At 28.7% G+C, this 25,946-nt stretch overlaps 1 protein-coding gene across 1 annotated transcript; it reads left to right on the top strand.

Annotated features, from left to right (window-relative positions):
• Nucleotides 1-712: 712 nt before the first annotated feature.
• LOC129972265 (ERI1 exoribonuclease 3-like) lies at nt 713-15,409 on the top strand. Its single transcript, XM_056086332.1, has 7 exons — nt 713-1,078; nt 1,227-1,343; nt 2,377-2,436; nt 5,120-5,211; nt 6,518-6,590; nt 9,715-9,811; nt 15,259-15,409. Exons 1-7 carry the CDS (start codon nt 827-829, stop codon nt 15,348-15,350), a joined length of 783 nt encoding a protein of 260 aa, XP_055942307.1. The 5' UTR covers nt 713-826; the 3' UTR covers nt 15,351-15,409.
• The last annotated feature ends 10,537 nt before the right edge of the window (nt 15,410-25,946 follow it).

Raw genomic sequence — 25,946 nt, forward strand, 5'->3', positions numbered from 1 at the left:
TCCGTAACTATCATCAGATTTTTCTTTCATGAACTGATAGTAAATAAATTATTGCTATTATTTAAAAAATTATTTCGTAAATTCATATTGTTTTATGTAGTTATATAATTTGATTGACAATAAGAATATACTAAGTGTTCTTGACATATCATTAAATTGTCATTATACTGAAATACAAAAAATAGTAAGTGAATTAGAAATTTATATACTAAATTATAGTTGCTGTAGATCAAATATATAAAGTAATGATTTTTTTTTTTCATTCCTGAAAAATATTTCCAAAAAATAAATTTTTAAAATATGCAACAAATAATTGAAAATCTGATTTGTTTGTAATAGATAATGTCTAGACGAAAAAAAAGATTCGTATTCTTAACGGAATGAGCATCTGGTGTCATTAAAAAAACGCATCTTTTTATATTTGCTCCATATAATTATTTTCCAAAAGAGAATTTTGGACAATCATGACATTGCCCTCTGCTGGTCAAAAGTTGAACTTAGATAATATTCTAAATTTTACAAATTAAAAGTAATGTTTGCCAAAAAAAAAAAAATGCTAAAAAAGAAAGAAAATTCAAGAAAGCTGTATAACCCACAGAATATTCTGCTGAAGCACGATCTAGGCAAGATGACATTAGCTACTATGCTGATTTAATGGTTGTTTAGAAAATAAAGGAAATGAAATTAACTGTAACTGTTTGCAGTTACCATGCGCAAGTAGCAAACCAAAACAAATGAAAATAGTGTTTTGATACTATTTATTCTCTTCAACATCTATGTAATATAATTCTAAAGAATCGGTTTATTATAACAATTTATCCCAATCATGAATTATTTCTATAAATTTGTTCGCAGTGCAGTGTTGCCATCTATCTCAAAAAGAACTTTCTATAACATGACATGTAAAAGAACTTATTCAGATACTGCTGCATCTGTCGAAGAAAAAATTAGTCTTACTACACCAGCATTTGTGAAATTACCTCCCAGAACAGGAAAGTTCAATAAACAAAAGTTCGATTACTTTTTAGTACTAGACTTTGAAGCAACATGTGATTCACCGAAGACTCTTGTACCGCAGGTTCAGTTCTATTTTCCTTTATCTGTATAGAACTGGATCCTTAAAAATTCCTACTTTGTGGGAATTTCTTTTATATCTAAGATTTTTTCTATTATTATTACCTATATCTTTAAAGGAATATCATAATTAAACTTTTATTTCTTTTTAGGAAGTAATAGAATTTCCTGTTCTAAAAATTAATAGTGGAACATTTGAAACAGAATCAATGTTTCATTCATATGTTAAGCCTGTTATTCATCCAGAACTTACAAAATTTTGCACACAAGTAAGCATTCGTTTGCAGTTTCCTTTTATCAACTGTTATTATTGCATTATTTAAAAATTATAATATGATGTTTTTTTAAGATTATAATTTTTATACTTCTCTTTTAAATTTATAAAACCTTCTTCCTTCAAATGCATATAAATTAAATTAAAGTAAAATAAATTTCTAATGTATAGTCATAAATTTGTGCAATAAAAATATATTCTCATAAAAAATGGGAATTCAGAATTATTCAAGAAAGGAATCCTGAGCTCTCAAGGAAAAATTATGCTGTGAAAAACATTTATATTTATAAAAAAAAATAATTTGCATGAATAATGAGTGAATAAGTCTTAGTATATTTCTATAATCCATAATTATTTTAGTTTAGTTACAGTTCTTCATCAACTTGATAATAGATTTTTAAATTTAGATGGGTAATTCCATAAAGGTTTTCCAGATCTAATTAATGTTGTTTTTTGGTGTTTAATTATTTTCTTTTTTGTGTTATGTGAAAATTTTGACAAAGGGTGTCAGATGATATTAATGTGGCATTAATATCATCTGACACAATTCTCACTAATGAGTTCCAACAAAATGAGTCCTTATATAATTATGAAATCTGATGTTCATCTAATGAATAAGCAAATTAAAGCATAAGGTATCTTTAAAATGTATTTTGAATTCATCTGTTAATGAATTATCTCATTCTATGTTCAAAAAGTATTAGGAATTTTCATATATAACAATAGAAATATTAAACATAGAAAATGAATTTTATAGTGAAAAGTCATTTCACAATTAATAAATTTTAAGATTTATTGAGGAAAGATATAAAATGCACATTTTTTGTGCTATTGGTTGCTATTAAACATTTACTTGCTAGGTAACTTTATTTTGTATATATTCATGATTTAAATAAATAATTCTTTCTATTTTAATAATCAAACAGCAGGCCTTTTAATTATAATTGGTATTTCATTATATTTCCTTGGTTTTTAAGACTTTGTGTTCTTATAATTTGATTCTAAACTTTTTATTAACTTATTTTCAGTTAACAGGTATTACACAAGAAATGGTAGATAACCAGCCTATATTTGAAGATGTATTTGAGGTAAATTTCTTTGACATCATCACCTTTATCATTAAGCAAAATAAAAATATAATTTTTTATATTTGATTTCTGAACAAAATTGATTATGAATCTAATTCAAAATCAGTTTTTGTTTTTTGAGATTGATTAATTTTCTTTTGTGTAATAACTCTACAATATTTTCAATATCTCCACCAATTTTTCTATAAATTTATTCATGTTAATAATCAAGTAAACATACTTATTTTACTTCTTGGTGTTTATGTTTTGTACAATTCTTTATTTTATGAAGTTATTTTTTATTTATTTATTTTGTTCCAAGCTTGCATCTTGTCATTATAATTTTTACTTGTTTTGGCTCTTGTCTGGAATACCAATATTCATTATCTTTATACCTCACCTTGTTTTCATATTTCAAAGTATGAAAGGTATTTTAAAGAGCAGAAAGAACAATATTATTTTAATAAAGTTTCTAAAACAATGAAATGAAATAAATCGGGACGAGAGAATATAATTTTTTGTAAAATGAAATAAAGATACGAAATAAAAGTAAACTTTATATTATTTTTTTAAATAAAATTCTTTATAAATTGGTGGCAGGTTAAGTTGAATAATAATCAATTCATTTAGGAATTTATTTTCATAATCAATTTATTCCGAAATATATTCAGATTGTAGTTATAAAAAGATTTGGTAATAATTTGTGGGTTCATATCTGCTTCTCATAATTTTTTCTGTGTGGTTATTTACTTTTCTAATATTTTCAATTATTGTAACTTAATCAACATGTTAAGGATTTATTTTTGACTATACTTTTTATTTTTGTAACTGTATGAAATTTGTTTTTATTTATTTATTATGACTCCTGATTGTACAACTTAATATTTAAACACAATTATAGTCAAACAGATCTCAGATATTTATGAATAATGTAACAATTAAATGTGATGAAATAGATAGGGACCTGATCAGTTATGCTTGACAAAGTTTTAGTATTGTCCTAATAATTTATAACTCATATAATATTTATTGTATAAAATTTATTTATTTAGCTAATTATTTTTTAATCAATCTACTTGTAGCTTTCTTTATTCTTATCAGAAATCTGCCACTGTAAATTCTGATTAGTTATAGTTCATTTCTATTCCATCATTTCTTTTTGTATATTCCTCTGTGGCTTTCTTTTATTTTTCATATTTTTCTGTTGGTTTACAAAGTATCTGTAAAATTTCCCAATTTTTTTTTGTTACATGCAGTACTGAAAATATAATTATTTTGAATCCTTTCCATCAAAATTTAATAATACATGTTACTTGATACATCTAAATATCTATATTATTTGGCAATCAAGAAATTAACTTCTGTTTTAATATGTTTTTAAAAATAAAATGCATTTAAAATATAATCTTTAAAAATTTGGAAATGCTATTCTTCCAATCCTTTTTTTTTTTTTTTTTTTTTTTACTTTATAATCACTGGTAGTGTAAAAATTGCTGCTGTTTCAAATTCTTGTTTTATGTTTTCCTTTTATTAATGATTGTAGAATTATTTGTATTCTTTTAGCATATATTGAATGATGCATAATATAGATTTCTATTTTTTTATTGCAACAGTTTTTGGTAAAAATTGCACTAGATTTTGGTACATTATTTGCAGTTAAATTGCATTTCCAAATTTAATGATTTTTCAAATTTTATGCTTGCATTAAAAATGAAATTTAATTTCTTGATTAGGAAAATGCAATTGCCAGTCATGAATGAAAAGCCATGTTGAAAGTATGAAGAAAACTCATTTTTTGTGAGCTGAAAGATATTTAATAAAAATTATTCATTCCTTTATAGATTAGTAAAAGCACTGTGAATAATAAAAATTGTAAAAAATATTGATTAAAGTATTATATGGTTGGTTTTAGAGAATGAATTTATCACATTCATATACTGTTTGTTTCATTTCCTGAGACTATCATTATTCAACGATTTTATCTTGCTAATGGCTGAGACGTGGAAGGATTAATACATTTCCAGAATTCTCCATCATGATTTCTGTCCCATTAGATTCTTTCTTTTTTCATCCCCCCCATGTTTATATGATAGTCATGTTGTTTCTGTTTAGTTTTTATTTTAACTTAGAATTGAATATTGATTGCTTATGTGGCTACTTCCCATGGCAATGAAGAATTCAAGAATGGCACAATGAATATTTTTTTATATTATAATTATAATATTTATTATTTTTATCATTAAATGTGACTGAGATTATCTGTCTTTATTAAGCTTAAAATGTTATCAAAAAATCAATTACAAATTAAAAAAGAAGTATTTTAACATTAAAAAATTATTATTTTGTGGAAAAATGAATGACCGAATTTTAAGAACAAAATTTTTAAATATTCCATTCATTCACCATAATTTAATCTTTAAGATCCCTTACAGATAACAAAAATTGTTCTGGGGTATTTTATTGTGAATTAGTATCTTTTTCCAACAATATTATAAGTTCATCTTATTGTTAAATCTAAACATCTCCTCCTTTCTTCATTCCTCTCGCCTCTATTTTGACTATGTAAACATATCCTGATATATGCACAAAATCACAAAAGTTTTTCGAATCCAAGAATGAGCAGTGTTACATAAAAGTATTGTTAAATAATTCAGTAAATGAATTTAAAGTCAGCTATTTATTCTGAAATTTTTTTTTTCTCTAGAAATTTCAGAGGTGGATGCAAGAAGAGAAACTCTTAGATAAGAATACTAAGATAGCTTTTGTTACTGTTGGTGACTGGGATTTGAAGTATTTGTAAGTGTTGAATACATAATTGTAAATAACATTCAAATGCATTTGTTTTCTTTATCAAACAGTGCAGAACTGTATTCATAAATTAGTATATTGCTTTTTACATTATTTTTCGCTGTGTATTGAAATATATTACCTTCAATTCTGAATTTTGAAATAAATTTTCAACCATTTATTTTAATAATCAAAGACCTTAATTGCTATTTCATATGCTATTAAAGTTTCGTTTCATTCAAAATTCTTTAGAATTGAAATATAAAAATTTCATTTCAAAAATTTTTTCAGAATTTAAAAAAAAAAAAAAAAAACACTCATTAATAAAAATCTGTCTAATTGTGCATGATTATGTTTCCTTTTTTAGAATGAAAAATGTCATAAAAAGTTTTTTATGTATTCATAGGAATAAAAATGAAGTGGAACAAATTGTTTTGAAGTTTATCTTTTGGAAATTAAAACTAATTAAATTTTTGGAATAATAATCAAGTTATTTTGAATTGAAATATAAAACTTTCTTTGAGAAGCAAATTAGCATGTCATTGCAAACTTAATTTAAAGCACATAATTTGGTAAGATTCTAAATTAAGCTTTCTAAAACAAATTTTTTCCGGCTGTAGGAGGGGGGAGCGTTGTTTGTAAGTGGGCAAAGTAACTTTCCTAAAAAGAAAGGAAAAAAATGAAAGGCTGTGTACTAGTATGATAACAAAAAATATTTTTGTGATTATTAGTTTAAAAGAATATTGTGTTTTCATTTTAAGTTCTACTATTTAATAGAAAGATAGTCATTCTATTAATAATTTTTGTTGTAAAAATATCATTTATTTGGAAGCATTAAAATGCAAGAATTATATAATCTCAATTTATATGGTTTTGTGGAATATTTCCAAGCTGCTTTATTTAATTAATGCAAATTTAATGTGATAGTGGACTAAAAATTTTGATATTTGTGATTAAATTTATTTTTGCTGTCATGTAATATTGACATGTTGGTTGCTGCTTCCTATTTTATTAGTTGATTCCTCTTCTCTTCTGCAAAAAGCAGCAAATAATTGGTAGATAATCTGAATTACAGACATAAACCATGGCAGTGAACTTGATCAAAACAGTTACTTTTAAAGCTTTTACGTGATATGATTTTCAATGCAAAGTTAATACACATGATTTTTATATTTTCTAAAATTTCTTGTTTGATGTCAAAGTAAAAAAAATTCTAGAAAGTTATTTGTTTGCCAATCCAAAATATTTTATGTATTTTGGTATAACCTAATTTAATTTATATATACTTCACTTGACACATTTCATATTTTTTCAGATTTCCAATCCAGTGCAAAGGCTTAAGAATACCAGTTGCTGATTATATGAGGAGTTGGATCAATTTAAAAGTGGTATGTATTATTGAAATTATACTTACATTTACACTATGGTAATGTGCACTGTAATTTTAATTAGCATTGACTTTATTTTGACAATGTTTTTTGTAAAAATGAACTTAAAGTGCTGCTTCTTTTTATATTAATTTCTTCTAACCAAATGTTTTCAGTATAATTCTATATTAATATTGAAATCTGTTGTTAATATAACCTTAATATAAATTGTATATTAACATGTTTTTATGTGTATTAATATTATGTTATATATAATTTTTGCCAAATTCTTTATTTTTCAATTTGAAAATTGAATTAGTTCTTCAATTTGTCAATTATAATAAAAGAAATACAGTGCTGTGCAAATTAATTGAGACAAGCACAAAAATGTTCACAAATGTTTTTTAATTAGTATAGGTTAATTTACATGCACGGTATAGCAATCTAATACAAAATATGTCCTCCTCTAGCTCTAATGAGATCCTGTACTCGGTTTGGCATGGATTCCACTAAGAACCTAAATTTTTGATCTCGTCATCACGAAACCAAACTTTTATAGCATTCTCAATCATTGTTTTCTTTGTTGAGCAGTCCACTTTACTCAAACGTCTCTTTACAATGCCCCACAAATTTTCGATGGCATTTACACCAGGAGAATTACCAGGCAAACCACTGAATATAGTTTTTTTTTTAAATTTCTTAAACACTCCGTTGATGTGCATGATATTTTCTATTATAACTTTTCAGAAAGAAGTTTGTTTGGGAATCTAATATGTCTAATAGTAATAAATTAGAAAGTGTGTCTTTTGGCGCTCTACAGGACACATCACTTGGTCTAAAGCAACCGAATTTGATACAAAATACACTTTGAAAAATGGGGCTGGGTAGCGATTTTCTTTGAAATCAATTAGAATTTTAATGAATTAAAAATTAAGCAAAATTTGAGTGCATACCGAATATTATGGCACAAAACTAATTTTCACTTTATTTTAAAATTAAAAACAAATTAACTTTCTAATGATATAAATTCAAATAATTTAATTCCCATATATATATATATATATATATATATATATATATATATATATATACAGTACTGTGCAAATTAATTGGGACAAACACAAAAATTTTCACAAATGTTGTTTAATTAGTATATGTTAACTTACATGCACGGTATAGCAATCTAATACAAATTTGTCCTCTATCTTGAATAAGATCGTGTACAAGGTTTGGCATGGATTCCACTAAATTAAAACATCAATTTTTGATCAATTTTGAAACCAAGCTTTTATAGCATTCTCAATTATTGTTTTCTTTGTTGAGCAGTCCACTTTACTCAAACGTCTCTTTACAACGCCCCACAAATTTTCGATGGCAGTTACACCAGGAGAATTACCAGGCCAATCCAAAATCGTTATTTTCTGTTTTTTTTTTAAAAATCGTTGTTAGCTTAGAAGTATGGCATGGGGCAAGATCTTGTCGAAAGATACCAACACTACCAGAGAACGTTTGCATCATATGCACAATTTTACTTTCTATTATAGAAATGTATTGTTTAGAGTTCATCATCCCTTCAACTGGTACTAAGCTGCCAGGTCCTCCAGAAGTAAAATAACCCCAAAACATCTGTTTCTGAGGGTGCTTAACTGTTTGAATAAGATGTTGTTCCCTGATGGGTTCTCCACCACTTCGCCTGACAAATCTTGGTCGAATCCCTTGTACTAGAAAATGCATTTCATCACTGAATACAACCTTCTTCCAATCTTGTGCAGTCCAGGATTGATATTGCCTGGCTCAATCGAAACGTTTTTTCTTCATTGCCGATGTTAATAACTGTTTTCGGATTGGTTTTCTTGCAAATCTCCCAGCTTCAATAAGCCTTCGATGAACTGTCGATGAATCTACATTCATACCAGTAGCTAATAATTATCTCTGAAGGTCTCCACTTGTTTTATAAGGATGCATTGTACTATTTTGTACAAAAAATTTGTCTGTTCGAGGTGTGATCTTGCGTTTGCGTCCACATTTACTCTTTCGTTTTGGAGACAATGTCCCAAAATTCTTTTGCTGATTAATAATCCTAGAAACACTAGATTTTCCAACTCCAACTGCTGCAGCAATATCCCTCACAGTCATAGAAGTATGCTGACTAAGGGTAACAATTCTAGTTCTTTTTCTGGGAGTGATATCCATTTTTTAAATACATGTCAGAAGGAGACAATTCACACAAGCAATCACTTCTTACAGCAACTGAAGGGAAAAATTTTCGACATGTCATGATCACAAGGGTCAAACCAGTATAGACTAGTCAAGAGCAATCGCATGTTGTAAGAAAATGCAGTTGAAACCGGTTTGAGGCAGAAAATCTCCAAGAAAGAACAATTTTCTTTAAAAAATATGCTTGTCCCAATTAATTTGCACAGTACTGTATATCTGTTGAGTCAAAATCAGTCTTTATTTTTTCATATTGAATCTTTACAAAAATATCTTCATTAATTTTTTTTTAATTCATGACTTTATGGAAATAATATAATACTTTGAAATTCATTAATAAATGCCAAAACTGTTACTTTTTTTTGCACTGTTTGTCTTATATATCTTATGATGAAATTTTTTTGTGGCATACTTTCTCTAATTTTAAAATTTTTCTTCTGCTTGCAAGAATTTCTGCTGTTTGAATGAAATGTCAGTTTCAGTATTTTAACTTATTTTGTTTGCTCACTGCTAATTTTTTTCACAGTTCTAATTAAAATATAAGAATTTTTTTTAACAATGAAAAACCTTTATTGTCACCCTAAAGATTCTGTAACACTTTAGACTGACTACATGTATTAGCATTAAAATTAATTCATGTATATTAATACATTAGCTGGCAAACAATGTGCTACATTTTTATACATATCTAATTAACTGATAATATGATTGCAGATTATTCTGATGCAATAAATAACAAATGTTAAAGTGAATTTTAATTATTACTGTGGTTTTCCACATTTATATACTTTTTTCCACAATGATGAAGATATCTATTTGCTTTACTAGTAATAAGACCAATTTTTCTAAATTATTTAAAGAAAACAAATTTTAATTCTGTTCAGATTTATAGCTTTCCATTAATTTATTATATATTTTTTATTTGTGTTAGAGTTTTGCAGAGATGACAACAGTTTATCCTAGAAATATGATAACAATGATGAAATATTGCCAACTAGAGCATGAAGGCAGACTTCATTCTGGTTTGGGTATGTTATAATTCCCTATAAGCATTTATACAGGGTTTCCCAAAAAGTATATCCTTCATGAATAATTTTTATTTGAAAAATTAATAGTATCAAAGTTTCATGATAAAGTTTGGTTAATAGTATAAAAATTTTCTTATTAATTAACATGAAGATGGAATCTTGTCAGACCTTAGAAGTATTTAATGTATATACCATAATTGTAAAAATCTAATGGGATACTGAAGAATAATTTGCAGCTGTTAAATATGTTCTCTTTCATTGGATTCTCTGAAGTCATTAATTATTACTTGTTTTCATCTGTCAAAACTTATTTTAAATTTAGAAAGTATAGGGACCTTTGTGATTCCTCTTGATTTAAGCATGTTTTTGTCAGAATTCTATGAAAGAAATCTTCAACCAATTCATAATTTTAATTAATTATACATAAATTATAATCATATTTTGTGTTAATTGATGAAGTTTTATTAATGTAGTTTATATAATTCAAAGCACTTACTTTTTTTTTTTAATATCCTGCATGTGTTTCAATTCAATTCAATATTTATAATAAAATTGCTGTACTGCAATCATCTAAAAGCATTACACTCAGTTGTTCTATTTACTTTTATTGTCTGGATACTTTTATTTGCAAGGCTCTTTATATTTTTTTGTTGTTTAAGATTGTTGACCATTACATAATTTTATGATTGTTATTCAAATTATATGAAAGTTATTTATGCTATTTAAAACATTAAAGTTTATGTTAAAAGACAAAATTTAATTTGAAACACAAAAACTTATGAAAACATAATTTCTGGTAATATGTTATGTGTTAAGGTGAAGTAAGAAATTTTGATATATTTTATTATTTATACATGTAATATGTTTATTCAAAATGTATAAATTAGTTTTGGAGTTCTAGTATATATTGTATTTCAATACATTTTTCTGTTATATCCTTTTACTAACTTTTATGAACACTAATTTCAGTAAAGTTTCATGATTTAAAAAAAATACCAAATTAACATTCTAATACTAAATATACAAACAAATAATAAACTAACATTCTAATAGGCTAATACTAAAATAACATACATAAGATCATATTTTAAATTTAGCCAGTTTTGTTCTTCTGTGCTCATTCAATTTTAACATATGCTTGGAACTAATACTAGCAGACTGCATAGTGCATACACTCAATCTTTAGATCTATAATTATCAAAGTGATTCACTAAAAAAGATGAATGAATGAAAAAAGGCTCAATTTGAACTTGTTTTTCTTTTTCTGTAATTGTATCAATTAATTCTGTCCATTTTGTTTCGATTGTTTGTTTGACCTGAACATTTTTGTTAGCAAAAAGTCTTTACACTGCTTTATGTAAAATGTTTAAGATTTCTAGCTATTATATAAAATGATTTTGGAAATTAAAAGTCATTTTACTATAGTTATAGAATAACGATCAATTTAAAATTACATAAAAACAATAAAATTGAAGATAAAATTCCTCTTTTGAAAGATATTAAAATTATTCTTGAATTTTCCATAAACCTTTTCATAGTTGGATGTGTGGGCTTTTATCCAAGAATCATACTTTGGATGTCTTTTGCATATTTATTCTTGACATTCAAATTCACGCACACAGACATTCACAATGAATACATAGCATTGCCACTAACTATAAGCTGTACTTGATTGTGCAAGTTGAAAAAAGAACAGTTGTATTGAAGACAGAAAACAGCAACTGACTCATAATCTCTTAATTTCATATGCTTTGAGAGTATACGCAGAGCCATCTATAAACAGCATTAAATCATATTTAGGATATAAAAATTATTAAAAATATTAATTACAAATAACTGAATTATATGAACAATCATTCAATAGAAAAATTTAAAGTCAGTATGAAATTAATTTTTTATTTATTAAAACAATATCTATTTTATTGTAGTGAATAATGCCTTATATAAAAAGGGGGGGGGTATGAATAATCTCTTTAGATGAATATTCAAAATTGTTTTCACAAATTGATGATTGTATGAACATCATTAGTTACTAAAAATTAATTATGCAATAAAAGTATAAATGTATTGTAAATGTACACAATAAAAGTGATATACTGTATGCAATAATTCCTCTCCAGATTTAGTTGCAAATCTGCTTTTTTTTTTAAAAAAAAATTTAAGTCTCATTTTAAAATAATTAAAGAATATAAATTTCTGAAAGCCATGCAAAGCTAGTGTCATCTCTCTTGTGTATTAACTAGTATAATTAAATATGCTCATGGTACTTTATAACTGTAACATCAAATTTTAAATAACACTTAATTGTTTCTTTTTGAATTATATTATACTGTAAGGGGTTAGTTGTAGTCATTATTTCCTTTAGTTTTCATTTCCTCTTAATTTTTCATTATTTGCACAAAGAGAATGACAAAAAAAAAATGTATTTATTTGCATTTTTAGAATTATGATTGTCTTATTGTAATTCAAAAATGCATTGATCCTTATTGATAAAATTTGATTTGTGGTCTTTATCAAATTTGTAGATTTCTGTCAAATTTTGGATGAAATTCATCTATAATCTGTTTGTAAGGTAGCACAATCAGTATAACTATAAAATATGAAGAATTATTTTAATAAATTTTGGTGTACAATTTTATCACCAGAATTATTGATGTATACCAAATTTTAAACCCAATTCATTGATGAATTGTTGTTTGTGTATTATTTTATAAACAAATGCTATAACTCAAAAACATAATTTAGATAAGTGCAATTTGGTGTTCCTCTTGCAGCAAAAATTATAGACCTATATTAGGTTATAGCTTTAATTCATCAGAAATAGAGTTCCCAAAATGTGTAATTGATTTCCTTCAGTAAATTGTGAAGCACAAAGTGCATCATATTATGTCGATATTTGCTACTTTTGATAAGGATAGGGAGAAGACATGTTCCAACTTGCTAACTTTGCCATGACATTTAAGGTTTTGTTGCTTTTCTCTCTACATTCATACATGTTTCGGACATTCATGTTTTTAGACTTTTATAAGATGATTCCAAAAGACAGTATGCCTTTTGTATTATCTTAATATGTTAGAAAGTCAAATGAATAATACTTCCTGTTATTTAATTGCTGAATTTGGTGAGGATAAGAAAACACATTCCCACTTGTGAACAATATCATGATCTTCTAAGTTTCAATGTTTTTCTCTCTGTCCTTTGTCATACATGCGGAGTTGATAGACTCTTATAAAATCTATATTGGCATATATAGGACAGTTTGGTGCTTAAAAATAATTTGTTCAGATAGTAATGGATCTGAAGTTATATTTAATAGACTTAATTGAAATAAAATGTGATCAATATCTTCAGTTTGTTTTTGATTAACTAGTCGGTTGCTAGAAACAGCTAGTTAATCATAAAACAAAATTCCTGTCTCCTTTTAAAACTTTCATTACTTTACCAAGAAAATTTTTTTGAAATTACTATTATATTATTTATGAAGATGCACTCATTCTTCTCAAGTCATTTTTGAAGTGATGGTGAGTTAAGCAATAATATTCACTCCACCCTGGCATTTGGCCATCCTGCGTATTTGAAGAACTATCTACATAGGAAGACAGAACTTCATCATATTCATATGTATGGAATTCCATATTAAAATAATAATGTTGGTACAAAATCCAGTTTTGAAATAGTCATCAACTTCTCTCCAATTGAAAAATTTACCATCATGAGGGTTTGGTCAACACAAACTCATTAGCATGCCATTACCTTCCAGGAAAGCAAGAAACTGCTAACTTATCCATTTCTTCTCATTTTTATTTGAGGTCACTTCCAGGAAGAATCTTAATAAGAGTGTCAATCTCAATTTTGGGTTTAAAACAGTTTCTGAAATATTTGTGATTGTATAATTTTTACACAAAAATTTAAAATAAAGCCTGCATTAAAATTTTATTTTAATCTTTATCAATTATTGTTTAGTCATTTCATAAGACAAAAATCTCATAAATAAATTGAAATAAAAAAAATTCAGGCAGATTTTGGTTTAAAGAAGAAATGAGAATATTTAAGACTAAGTAATAGAATTCTTAATGTCTTTCAAAATGTTTTAGATTTGCAAGATTTAATTTCCAACTATCTTATTAATAAAAATAAAAGCCAACATATGAATTGAAATTGGTTATTATGAAAATGGCTCGTTCATCACTTTAACCCTCATCAAAAATGAATTCAGTATTGTGACCTATTATTTATATTTATTTATAGTATTTTCAGATTTTTTAAAAAAATATATAAAATTTTTATTTACAAATATAATTGAATAGTAAAAATTTTAAATGTTTCATGTTTTGATAATAAGTACTCTACTTAGAATGCACATTGATCTTTAATTAAAAATACTTTTACAATCATATATATATTTCTTCTGAATTTTGTTGTACAAAATTTTAAAAGTATGATAATCTTATGATCAGAAGATTGCAAGTTCACAAATGATTACACTAGATTAAATTTGTAAATGTCATTTCATTTAAAAAAAATTCTAACAACATTCACTTTGTGAATGTCATAAAATTAAATCAATGATGGTCAACCATCCGTTCACTGATAGAATTTGGAGTTGGTTCAAGTTGTCTCCATCATCTGATTATATTCAGTTCTGTTTTCAAATAGCACATAAATTTAACTGTATGGAACTTTGTATTCATTCATTCATCATGTCACATAGATTCTTAAAATGTGTATGTAAATTATTTGTGAAATATTGTAAATTCTGTTAATATTTTTAAAAAATAATGTAAAATCTGGCTTTTCTTCTAAGAAATAATATTGCCATATTAATTATTCAAATAATACAAATATGCAAAATTAATAATATAAAAAAATCTTTAATTTTATATTTATTTGTATTTTTCTGTTAGTACAGCACTAACATTAGTGTGCTAAGGTCTGTGGCCAGCATGTGGTTACAATTTATGCTACTTTGTATTGCCAGTATTTAGCAAGTATTTTTTTTTTTTACTTTGTATTACCAGTACTTACAATTGGTACTAGTATTCTACCACAATTTGTGGAACTAGTGCTAATGGGCCAGTTTTTGGCTATTTTGTTGCCAACACTTGGCAACAACTGCTATCAATACTTTTGATTTTGTAACAACTTTTCCATGCTCATAGAAAAATATTTCTTTTCCCAAATGCATTTTATGTTATTTGACCTGTAAGATTTCCATGTTGCTTATGCATATTATTAATGTATTTGTAAATAGTGCATTTAGTGCTTGTTTCTAAAAATTGTGGAACATGAAGTAGTGAAATTGTGTTGTTGAAAAATATCAAGTTCTTGATATTGATCGCATCTTATAGTTTTAAATCTTTTCTAAGAATTTAAATAACACGTGTTTGTTATTGTATAAATTAATTCCTTCATTCATTAATTAAAGTAATGTTTCTTTTTGTTTTTAGATGACTGCAAAAATATAGCGAGAGTTTTGAGAGATTTGGCCGAAAGAGGACTCGTCTATGAACTAAATGGTGGTCTTGTCAAACGTGGTTAACAAGTGCTTAACTAATATATAATTTAAGTGTAAATAAAATAAAAAATTGTTTTTATTTATTATGTTTGAATTTATTTTACTTAATATCATGTAGAATCCATGTAGGAAGACTACTTATTGCAGTGCTTCTCTAAGTACAATTTGGAGAAAAGTTCTGCACATTTCTTCAATGATGATCTTAAGAATACAAATCCACCCTATATTTGAAATTTAAAATACTCACAATATTCTTCAGTTCTCTTATTAATGTATCTAATATTTTTAAAATTCCTTTTTTTTAATTTTCATTTTATGACTTTTATGTGTTTATCATTTATATATAACAATTGGTATATATTAGCAGAATTAACCATTAACCCTATGAGCCCAGACCACTTGATATCGCCCCGTTCGACAAGGACCTGACTCAGGCGCTTTGGGGTGGTTAAATGAGCGCTCGTCGAGAATTACCTTTCACCCTTTAAACTCATTTAACCGCCCCAAAGCGCCTGAGCCAGGCCCTTGTCCAACGGAAAGATACTGGGCGGTCAGGGCTCATAGGGTTTAAAATTTCAAGTTTATTGTAACTAATAATCAATCTATAGACTAATATATCATATTAGTCTATCGATTGTGTTTGCCAATGACATGCCTAAAATTTGCCAATGGTATGTAGTTAATAAATAAATGCTTAAAAATTATATAACTTTGAAACTTGTTCAGGTTTTTTACAAGCATTTTAATTGGTGCATTTTGAGTGGATTTGTACCATCAATGGACTTTGTACTGTAATGTAATGTAATGTAATGTTTCAGATTAAAAGAATGAAGTTATTTTTAAAAATATTTGCTTATTTTGGATATTTTAAATTTGTCACCCAATATCGCTTTTTCCTTTCCTATTCACATTTTATCTCCCCATGCTTAATGACTTGCTTTGATTTTATTTCATTTTATCATATTTTTACAGAATCATAGTATTTTAAATATCTTAAGATAGAGTATAGTTTAAAATCAAAATGAATTGTGCAATATGTTTTTGTTATGTGATTAATAAATATTATATGTTATAAATATGAGGAATATCTCAGCCAAATTTGTTTGTGGTCATAAAGATCAAAGGGGCTGGGAAATTACATTTCTCCATACAGATCCTTACTTTTAAATATAAGAAGATAGTTGAAGCTAGACGAAATATGCTTTTTCATTATGAACAATTTTTGAAATGAAAGTTTTTCAATGGCTGCACTTGCTTGGAAGTTTTAGCAGAATCTTCCAGACAAATGAAATTTTCTTTTCCTTATATTTCCAGACATGCAAAAGTTTCTTTTGTTTTTTTAATGATGCCTACTCTTTCTAATAATTCTCCTCTTTTGAGAAGTATGTCTAATATTTATTTCCTTAAGTGTATTACAAATTATGTACTTTTTAAAAATTACTTTCACTTATAAGAAGCATAGACGAATTATTGTAATCGTCAAAGAATTCGAATTTGAGATTTTTGAGGAATTTCCATGTTTCAGACTTCCATGAATTCGTGAATCGTTTAAGATTTTTGGAGTTATGTCTGTCTGTGAAAAAAATATTTTTACGAAAACAAAATTTACATTGAAATCGTCTGATTTGAAATGTGGGGCATTCTCACAATTTTATTGGATTCTGATATTTTAGCATATCAGCATTTATCCTTTGCGAAAACGTACTATGTTAAAATTCACTTTTTTTCCCCTAATTCATGTTTATTCATAAAATATATATATATATATTAAATTTGTGTAATGTATGCATTTATTTTGAGATTTTATGAAATAAGATAATTTTATTTTAGTGAGTGAAAATGTTTTTAAGAAATAGGCAAAAATTTCTATGATATCAAAGTTCATGACTCATTTAAAAGTGGAAGTGTCATTTTTCAATATCTTGTTCGCGCAATCAAGCTTAGAATTCCGTAAAATTTTATTGGGAGGTTAATTCCATGACTATAAATCGATCCAGGAAAAAAAAAAAAAAATTGATAGCCGTAATGGTAAAATTTTGAGATTGTAAATGAATTAAATCGGTTAATCAGTTTGTCAATCGGAGCAAACCTGTCCCTTTGAGTCGACACTAATTTTGTGAAGAGGCGATAACAAAAAAAAAAAAAAAAAAAATTACAGAGGTATGCCCATTTTTTTATTTCCCCCCCTCCTTTGTTGTTGATGATGATGACTGTATAATTGTTATTATCATCATTTGAAAACATGATGCTGTTTTGATTTGAGGTTTTCGAAGCCTGAGAATGCGTTGGGCATGGGTCGTAAAAAGTTATCGCTCGAAGAAAGAAACGGTTTAGATTTAGATTTCTGGCACAAGATCCTGGCAAGAAAAAAACGGGAATGAACGCGAAACAGCGAGGAGGGTATCGAAAGGTATATATGTGTATGTGTGTAATGATATTTTAAAATCTAATTTAAACAATTAATTTCCTAACTTTCAGTTTCATTTCCTAATCCTATTCCACTATTTCTATTTAATTAATTCAATTCAACACGAGTTTTTAAAATTGCTGAATCGGCTAAAAGCCGACAAGCTCCCGCACTCCGAGTGAAGGGATAAAAACTGCTCAGCCAAGCACATTCTTTTTAAAAGATCCCTGTGATTCCCTTGGCTGTGATTGCCACGTGTAGAAAATCCCTATCAAAATATGACAGTATATAAGCATTGGGAAAAGCATTTTTCCTCTCTTTCAGCTTTTCCTTCTTTCGTTTTGTGCCGTTCTGTATTGTGCTAGTCGCTTCTGCTTGTTCATAAATCATGCCACCCGGGATCAAATAAAACGAAGTTAAAAATTCAACGTCTCTTCTCTCGCTTCGGCCTCTAAACTGAATTAAAAAATTATGTTTACATATATATATTCTTGTGATTTTTATTTTCTAACTTTTTAGCTGGCAAAAAAAAAAAAAAATCTCGAACTATCTTTATTGGAAAAGATTATCGTTTTTCTCTAAAATAATAATAAAACAGGTGAAACCGGATTTTCTCAAAGTGATAATAATGATAATGTTCTCACATGATAACTTGAAAGTTGCGATAGCAGATTTCAATTTTATATTATTATTATTATTTTCCTTGTTTAGTTATACAATACTAGTTTGGTGACTTGCAGTAGAATTCCGGATTTTTTACTGAGTCTCTCTAACTTTCTCGAATTTTTTCAGGTTTAAGATTTCGTCATGATCGCCAAATTAAAAGATTTCTCAAACGAAAATCGCCTAATGTGGTTTCAATTGAAGTGCTAATAATGAAAATTGGATATTTCTTTAACGAATCCTTGTTTTTATTTTTATTTTGTCACTATCAGCGTTTTTATGTACCTTTTGGCGACACTGCCTCACATAATTCAATCTGGAATCAATATTTCATCATAACAAATGGGGTCACGGTGGCCTGGTGGTAAGGTTTCGGCTCGTGAGCCGTAGGGTTTCAGGTGCGAGACCAGATTCCACCGAAGGACCGTCGTGTAAGGGGGTCTGTCACATTTAAATCCGTTAGGTACAAGCGACCTTCCGCTGGTGTAGTTTGGAGAGGGAAGTGCCAGCTCAGGTATCGTCCTCGTCATCTGACCGCGGTTCAAAATTACGAGGTTCGTCCTAAAATAGCCCTAATGTTGCTTTACAACGGGTCGTTAATATAACTAAACTAAACTCATCATAACAGTTAACTTATTTTTGAAGATTTATATTCGAATGAACTTATTTATGATGAATATATTTATTAAATTTATTAGCAATTTTAGCAGAACTACTTTATTAGGAAAAGAAATTAAATTCTTCTCAAAACGAGACATAATAAGTGAACAAATTTCCCTTCGATGAAAAATGGCACTTGAAGAAATTTCTTCATCGAATTTAACAGTTTGGATCCTACTCTACATTGGGAAAAGCAATCTTCATTGTTTGTGTGAAATCAATGGATAAATTGTAAAATATAAATTAAGTTGATGAAAAGTTGTTAGACAGAGAAATAAAAAACAAGTTGTACATTTGCTTTAAATAGAAGTTGAAAATATTGATGTTGCGAACTTTCGGGTTGAAGTATTCAAACTAAAAGAAGATGCAAAGATAAATAAAACTTGTTAAATTTGTTTTACTTTATTTCATGGCCCATTTCCGAATGTCCATTTAAACGTTTAGTAAGGTCATGATAAACATCTTTGTGAATTAATGATACAATTTCATTGCAGACTTTTAAAACATATACAAAGTGATCAAATTCAAAACACCCCTACTCTGAGCTCTCTATACAGCAAACTACTCAATGTAAAGGCTCCAGAATGGTTGAACATACTATTTAAGACAAGGGGGAAAGGATTACACATACAAAAAAAAATTAGTTTCAGGAACACTAATAGATGGCGCTGTACAACAGAAAACAGGCAAAAATAATCACACAAAAAAACATGCGATATGGAATTTTTCCTTTTTAATTTCTATTGCTTGTATGAAAAAAAAATTAAGAAATTGAAAACTATCATTGTACTGCAATTTCGCACTGTAGGCACAAAAAGTTTGCATAAACCATTGCTTTGCTGCCTGTTGGTAAGGTCTCGGCTTCGGAACTGGAGAGTTTCAGGTTCGAGACCCGATTCCACTGAAGAACCGTCGTGTAAGCGAGTCTGGTGTACGTTAAATCCGTCCGGGTCAAACGTCCTCCCACTAGTGTATGTGATGTGGAGAGGGGGGGGGGGGCAGCTCAGGTGTCGTCCTCGTTATCTCACCGCGGTTAAAAATAACGAGATCCGTCCCAAAATAGCCATAGTGTTGCTTTAAAACGGGATGTTAATATAACTAAACTAAATTAAGTTGCTGCTGTTCTAGGCATAGAAAGAAAAGGGAAAATTTCCCAAGCTGGGAAAATGTCATTCTTATAAGCGATGGCTTCACGCTTTGCTTGTGAAGTTGGTTTATGAAAACAAAGGAAATGCTGCTGGTACACTTCGAGAATTTCGTCGACTTGAGAATTTGTGCTAAGGACCATGTGGTACCAAAACATGCTCGAACATTTTGTTGCACCCCAAATGCAACAGCGTCCATGTTTTGATTTATTTACCTTTATGCCAGGTGAAGCGCCTCCACACATTGGACTCTGTGTACAGCAGTTTCTTCGGCAACATTTTACTAATGATAGAGTAATTAGTTGCGCATTTCTGGCAACCTAACCATCTCGTTCTACACATCTTAATCCCTGTGATTATTGAATTTGGGGATGCTTAAAAAAATCTTGCTTATCGAAGACGTCTGGTAACCTTGACAGATTTGCAAGACATTTTCACTCTGCACGTGAGAAGCATCTCAATTACGATCCACGGTCGAACAAGCTATCCACAGAAAGCAGATTTTATATCTTGAAGAAGGGAACCACATTGAGCAATTTCCCCTGCATCTATAAGGTCCTTGTGATTGCATGTTTGATACATTGGAAAAAAATGAGTTGCAAATGTGTATTTTGAGTCTTTTTAGCCTATTTTTGTTGTACAGCGCCATCTATCGGTATTTCTGGAACTATTTTTTCGCATAATCCGTTTCCCCATGTTTTGAATAATCTGTTTAAAAATTTTGGAGCCTTTACAGTAAATAAATAGTTCGCTGTATAGAAAACTTGAATAATAATTTTCAAAATTGCATTTTTTTTTGTTGTTGTTGAATGAAATTTTTCGAAACATATGAATTTTACAAAAAATTTTAAAAATTGTGTTCGTTAGTGAAATATTTATTAGTTTTTCACACTTTATTTTTCAAAATTATTCATTTCACCTTACTAATAAAATTATTTTAAAGTATGCGTAAACCACATTAACATTCTAAATGATTCGAAATGATATTAGATTTTTATTTCAAACTTATTTTCAGGACGCAATCACCTCTGGAATTCGCATTATTAACTATTTAAAATGTATAGAATTATTTACTACAATGTGAAGAAACACACTAAAGAAGATTTCGGCCTTGCATCATTTCATGTACGTTTGAGTTTACTTTCATAGGTCGCAACATTTCAGCAAAATCCTTATCTCTTGGATTGAGAAATAAGCTTTCAGAATGATAATATCGATAATGTAGAATGAATTCAAGATCCATTGAAAAAATGCTCCATCTTTGTGTACTTATAGAGGAGACGATCATTTGATTGAGTTATTCCGTAACAGTTCAACACTACTACTAATAAAGATGAATGTGTATGTATGTGTGCGTTGATCTACAGCTACCAAAATTGGCACATATATACCTTGGAGAGTGTGAATGTGCACCTCAGAACTTTTTTCGAAAATATTAATTAGAATTTCCATTAATTAAAAGTTAAGCTTAACTTTGATGTTTATTCACGATAAAAGAAATCTTGATAGAGTATCTTAGTCACAACTACTAAATAAAATATCTAACGTGCCGATTTCGAGCATTTTTATTTCATATGAAAGCTCACGACCTTAGATACCTCATTAAGAGCAGTTCGTCTCCCTTCACTTTCATTTTCGAGATATATTATAAAATAAAACTTACACTACTTATATATAATATAAACTATAAAACTTATACCACTTATATACAATAAAACTTAGACAACCTCAACTAGTGGACTGATTTCACCCATTTTTGTCACTAGCTTGACAACAATTTCGTCACTTGGCAAGCATATATAAACAATCAAAATGCTCTGTCATTATTAGTCAATCATAATTTGAAATAGTACTACTTTTTTATTTCGATAAGAATTATTTCATCAAAATTCGTCGACATTATTGTATTAATGTCACCAATAGGGTCATTGGAATCGATTTGTATTAATAAAAATAAATTTATCCTATCAGATGAATAATTACGTAATAATAATATAATTTCGCAATAAAAATAATTACGAAATAGGGATATTTGGAATCTAGCATCTTTACTGAATTTGTATTTTGTACTCCATTTTTGCCAGCCGATGGACACCAAAATTTGACATGGTATTACAGTTGTAGTCACAAGGTAACATACAGAATTTCATCGATTTAGACCATTGCATTTTTGAGTTATTACTACTGCAGAAGTATAGACCGATTGACGGTTAACCCTTAAATGGATTTGGTTCAAAATTCTATAAGCATCTATATTTTAGATGCTTAATATAGGTACCAAATTTCATTTACTTTGCTTTTTGAAGTTATCATGTTCATTTGTACTCGAATAGCCAAAGTGATAGCCTTCTTGTGTGATTCTTCAAAATTTGACCGAATTCTACGAATTGGGTGAAAAGATCCTAAACCGAATTTCAGCAATCTAGATTAAAACGGTTTCGAGTTATTGTGTTTACAGACAAACAGATATAATGCTGAAAATGTTCAGGCGGGGGGGGGGGGTCTAAAATGTCGAGATTCATCATAATCTGGATTTCGACTTTTTTTGACGAAAATAGATACTTGCTCTCTCTATACTTCGCATATAGCAAAGTAGAAATTTGACAAAAGCAGAAAAATAAAAGTTTGGAAATAAAATGGATTATCTCCGATTTTTTTAAACTTTCTTGTATGCTAAGGATAGAGAAAATATTGTTATCGCCAAAAACTTGTAATTTGAGATTTTGATGAATTTCTATGATTTAGATTTCTCTGAATTCGACAAAAGCGTTTTTGAAAAATCTTTGTCTGGCAAAGATAACTCAAAATCGCTTTGAGCCGTAATGATGAAAATTGTGTACGGTCTTTGCATCAAATTTCTAGATTTCAATTAAATTTTGAGCAAAATTCGTTGTCTGTCCGGCAGTTAGAATATAAGTTTAACAGATACCTGCTAAACGAATGGAATCGGATTAATAAGTTTCAGTATGATTTAGCTTCTGAAATACAGATAGTTATAAAATTTTGGAACAAATCCAACAGGGTATCGATGGTTCGTCGGCCTGTATTTTCTGTAACCTATAAACTGCGTAACTCATAAACGCAATGACTTAAATACATCAAATATGTTATGGCATTTTGTAACTGTAAAAATTGTTTTGTGTCACATTTTTGTTTTAGTAATTTGAAAAAAAAGAAAAAAAACCGCGTCTGAAACACAAATTTTAGTTTTGGTTTAGTTATTTTAACGCTCCCGTTGTAAAGCAACACTAGGGCTATTTTGGGACAGACCTCGTCATTTTGATTCGCGGTCAGATGACGAGGACTACATCTGAGCCGGCATCTCCCTCTTCACCTCACACCACACCAGCGGGAGGACGTTTGGTTCTGACGGATTTAACATACAATAGGTTGAGAAAAACGTGTCTAAAATGCAAATTTGGTTTTCGGATGCTATTAGTCGCCAAATTACTTGCCAAGAATAAAACGACAGATTCAATAAAAATGCTAAATCCGTTTCAAAAGTTAATATTTCGTAACTATTGTACGCCAATGCCAACAAGACATTTTCTGATATAATACCTTTGTATGAGAGAAAGTATGCGAGAAAGTTTTGTGGAGACCACTGTTCTAGTTATATTACACTATTTCAAGAAATTGCGCCAACCTAAAATCATTATGATGTTAAAAAATATTCAAATCTTCAGAAGCATTACTGACTTCTGAATGGATAATCTTCTCCAATGAATACATAGCACTATGATATATGACATTTTAATTCTCTAAAGGGCATTTATCAGAGTTGTCGTCATTTCAAAAAGAAATGGAAAATGTGCTTTGTTCATTTTCCACCCAAAAGCATTTACCACAAAAAATTATAACAAATAACTGTATCTTTGAGCAATTTGTAACCAAGCAACGTTGCCATTAGTCTGTTATAAAAAATGCAGAGTTTACTGGTAAGTGATGAAAATGTTTTCCACAAAAGACGAAACCTCTCTCAAGAGAACCCTAGACGAATAAAACTCCCCCCCCCCAAAAAAAAAGAGAGATGCCGAAAGCGGGGAAAATGAAACTTTTATTTGCATTAAAAACAAACGCTATTTTTTCTGCTGAGAAAGCAAAAAAAGAATAATAATAACGACAATTAATTCTCATTTTGGTTTTGAATGTTTGTGTAAAAGAAATAAAGCGCATTAAAATAATTGCTGCGTTCGCTCTCTACGGACTTGATTCTTTAAATTAATATGGGAAAAAAAGTAAAGAGCCAGAAATAAATAGATATCGATCGTTAAATATGAATGAAATGATATTATTGGGAATAAAATGGTATAAACAATTAGCATGTGTGGTCTCTCCGAAACTTTCTCGTTTACTCTCTAATAAAGGTGTTCCAGAAAATGCCTTGCATGGATTGGCATCCAAAAGATACGAAATTTTCGCTTTTTGCGTGAGTTTGGCATTTTTACTGAATCTATCGGATGATCCTTGGCGAGTTTATTGGCGATGAATCCCTGGCATACAATTAATAGTATCTGAAAATCGAATTGGTGCTTTAGATGCGCCTTTCTCAACCGATAGAAACAAAAATTTGACACAAAATTGCAATTGTAGTCGCAAAATCCCTTACTGAATTTGATACATTTAAGTCACTGAATTTTCGAATGACAGCATTTACATGATTCTGAAAGTATGGACCGACAGACGGTCAACCGGTAGTTGGAATTGTGTTAAAATTTGACAAGAGTTTACACAACAGATATTTAATCTGTACCGAATTTTATCTATCTGATTCTCTTCGTTTTGTACTTATCGTGTTCACTTATATTCGAACAGCCGGACAAACGGACTTCCCCGAAAAGTTTTTACACACAATTTGATAGAAATCTGCAAATTTGACGTAAAAACCGTATACCAGGTTTCAAATATACTGTCTGGTTCAAAGCGTTTTTTAGTTTTCTTTGTCGCTGAAAGACAGATGGACATCCCCCCCCAAAAAAATAATTTTAAAAAATGTGTTTTTTGAACTCAGAGAGATCTAGAACATGGAGATTCGTCATTTCGAGTTCGGATTTTTTGATAATTACTGTACTTTCTCTATACTCAGTAAACAAGAAAATAAAAATATATAGTTAACTGGAAATTATATTTTTAAGGAAATATTCTATTTTTAAGATGCATTTTAGAAGTTCTTTGTTGAAACCATGATCGAGCATCGGCGTAATCCGAATAGAGAGACAGAACATGAAACCAGCGAGCATGCTCTCCCCGAAACTTTCTCGCATGCACTCTAATAAAGGAGAATTTGTGTTTTAGATACATTTTTTCCCAACCGATTACACCCAAAATTTGACACAGAGTTACAATTGCAGTTACAAAATCACATATAGTTCGTGAACGGATTCTGAGACGACCCCTTTTCGACGACCCCCATCTCATTAAGGGGTGAGAAGAGGAACGATAAGCACGTTTCCGGTATAATTATCTGTAATGTTTACGTCTCAGAAAACCGCGAGTCTTCATTGTTCAATGTAAACATCTCCTCCTTTCAACTTTCCTTTCACCCCTATTTTGACGCATTAAACCCATCCTAACGCATGCGCAAAAGCGCGGAGGGTTTTACAATCCGTTGCTGATCTACACCAAATTTGATATATTTATGCCATTGTGTTTTTGACTTATCGCGTTTTCTTGCTTCTGAAAGTACAGACTGGACAGACGGGCAGGTAACCTTTGATGGTATTGGGAAACAAAGTTGAAGCCTTA

The sequence above is a fragment of the Argiope bruennichi genome, chromosome 6, assembly GCF_947563725.1.
Source record: "Argiope bruennichi chromosome 6, qqArgBrue1.1, whole genome shotgun sequence".
NCBI classification, from domain to species: Eukaryota; Metazoa; Arthropoda; class Arachnida; order Araneae; family Araneidae; genus Argiope; species Argiope bruennichi.

What these genes read in the sequence shown, in the direction of transcription:
- LOC129972265 (XM_056086332.1), top strand. Translation starts at nt 827, where the DNA reads ATGAATTATTTCTATAAATTTGTTCGCAGTGCAGTGTTGCCATCTATC. An exon ending in CGAAGACTCTTGTACCGCAG is followed by an intron (nt 1,079 to 1,226) that starts GTTCAGTTCTAT and finishes ATTTCTTTTTAG; the next exon opens with GAAGTAATAGAATTTCCTGT. An exon ending in GACTGGGATTTGAAGTATTT is followed by an intron (nt 5,212 to 6,517) that starts GTAAGTGTTGAA and finishes ATATTTTTTCAG; the next exon opens with ATTTCCAATCCAGTGCAAAG.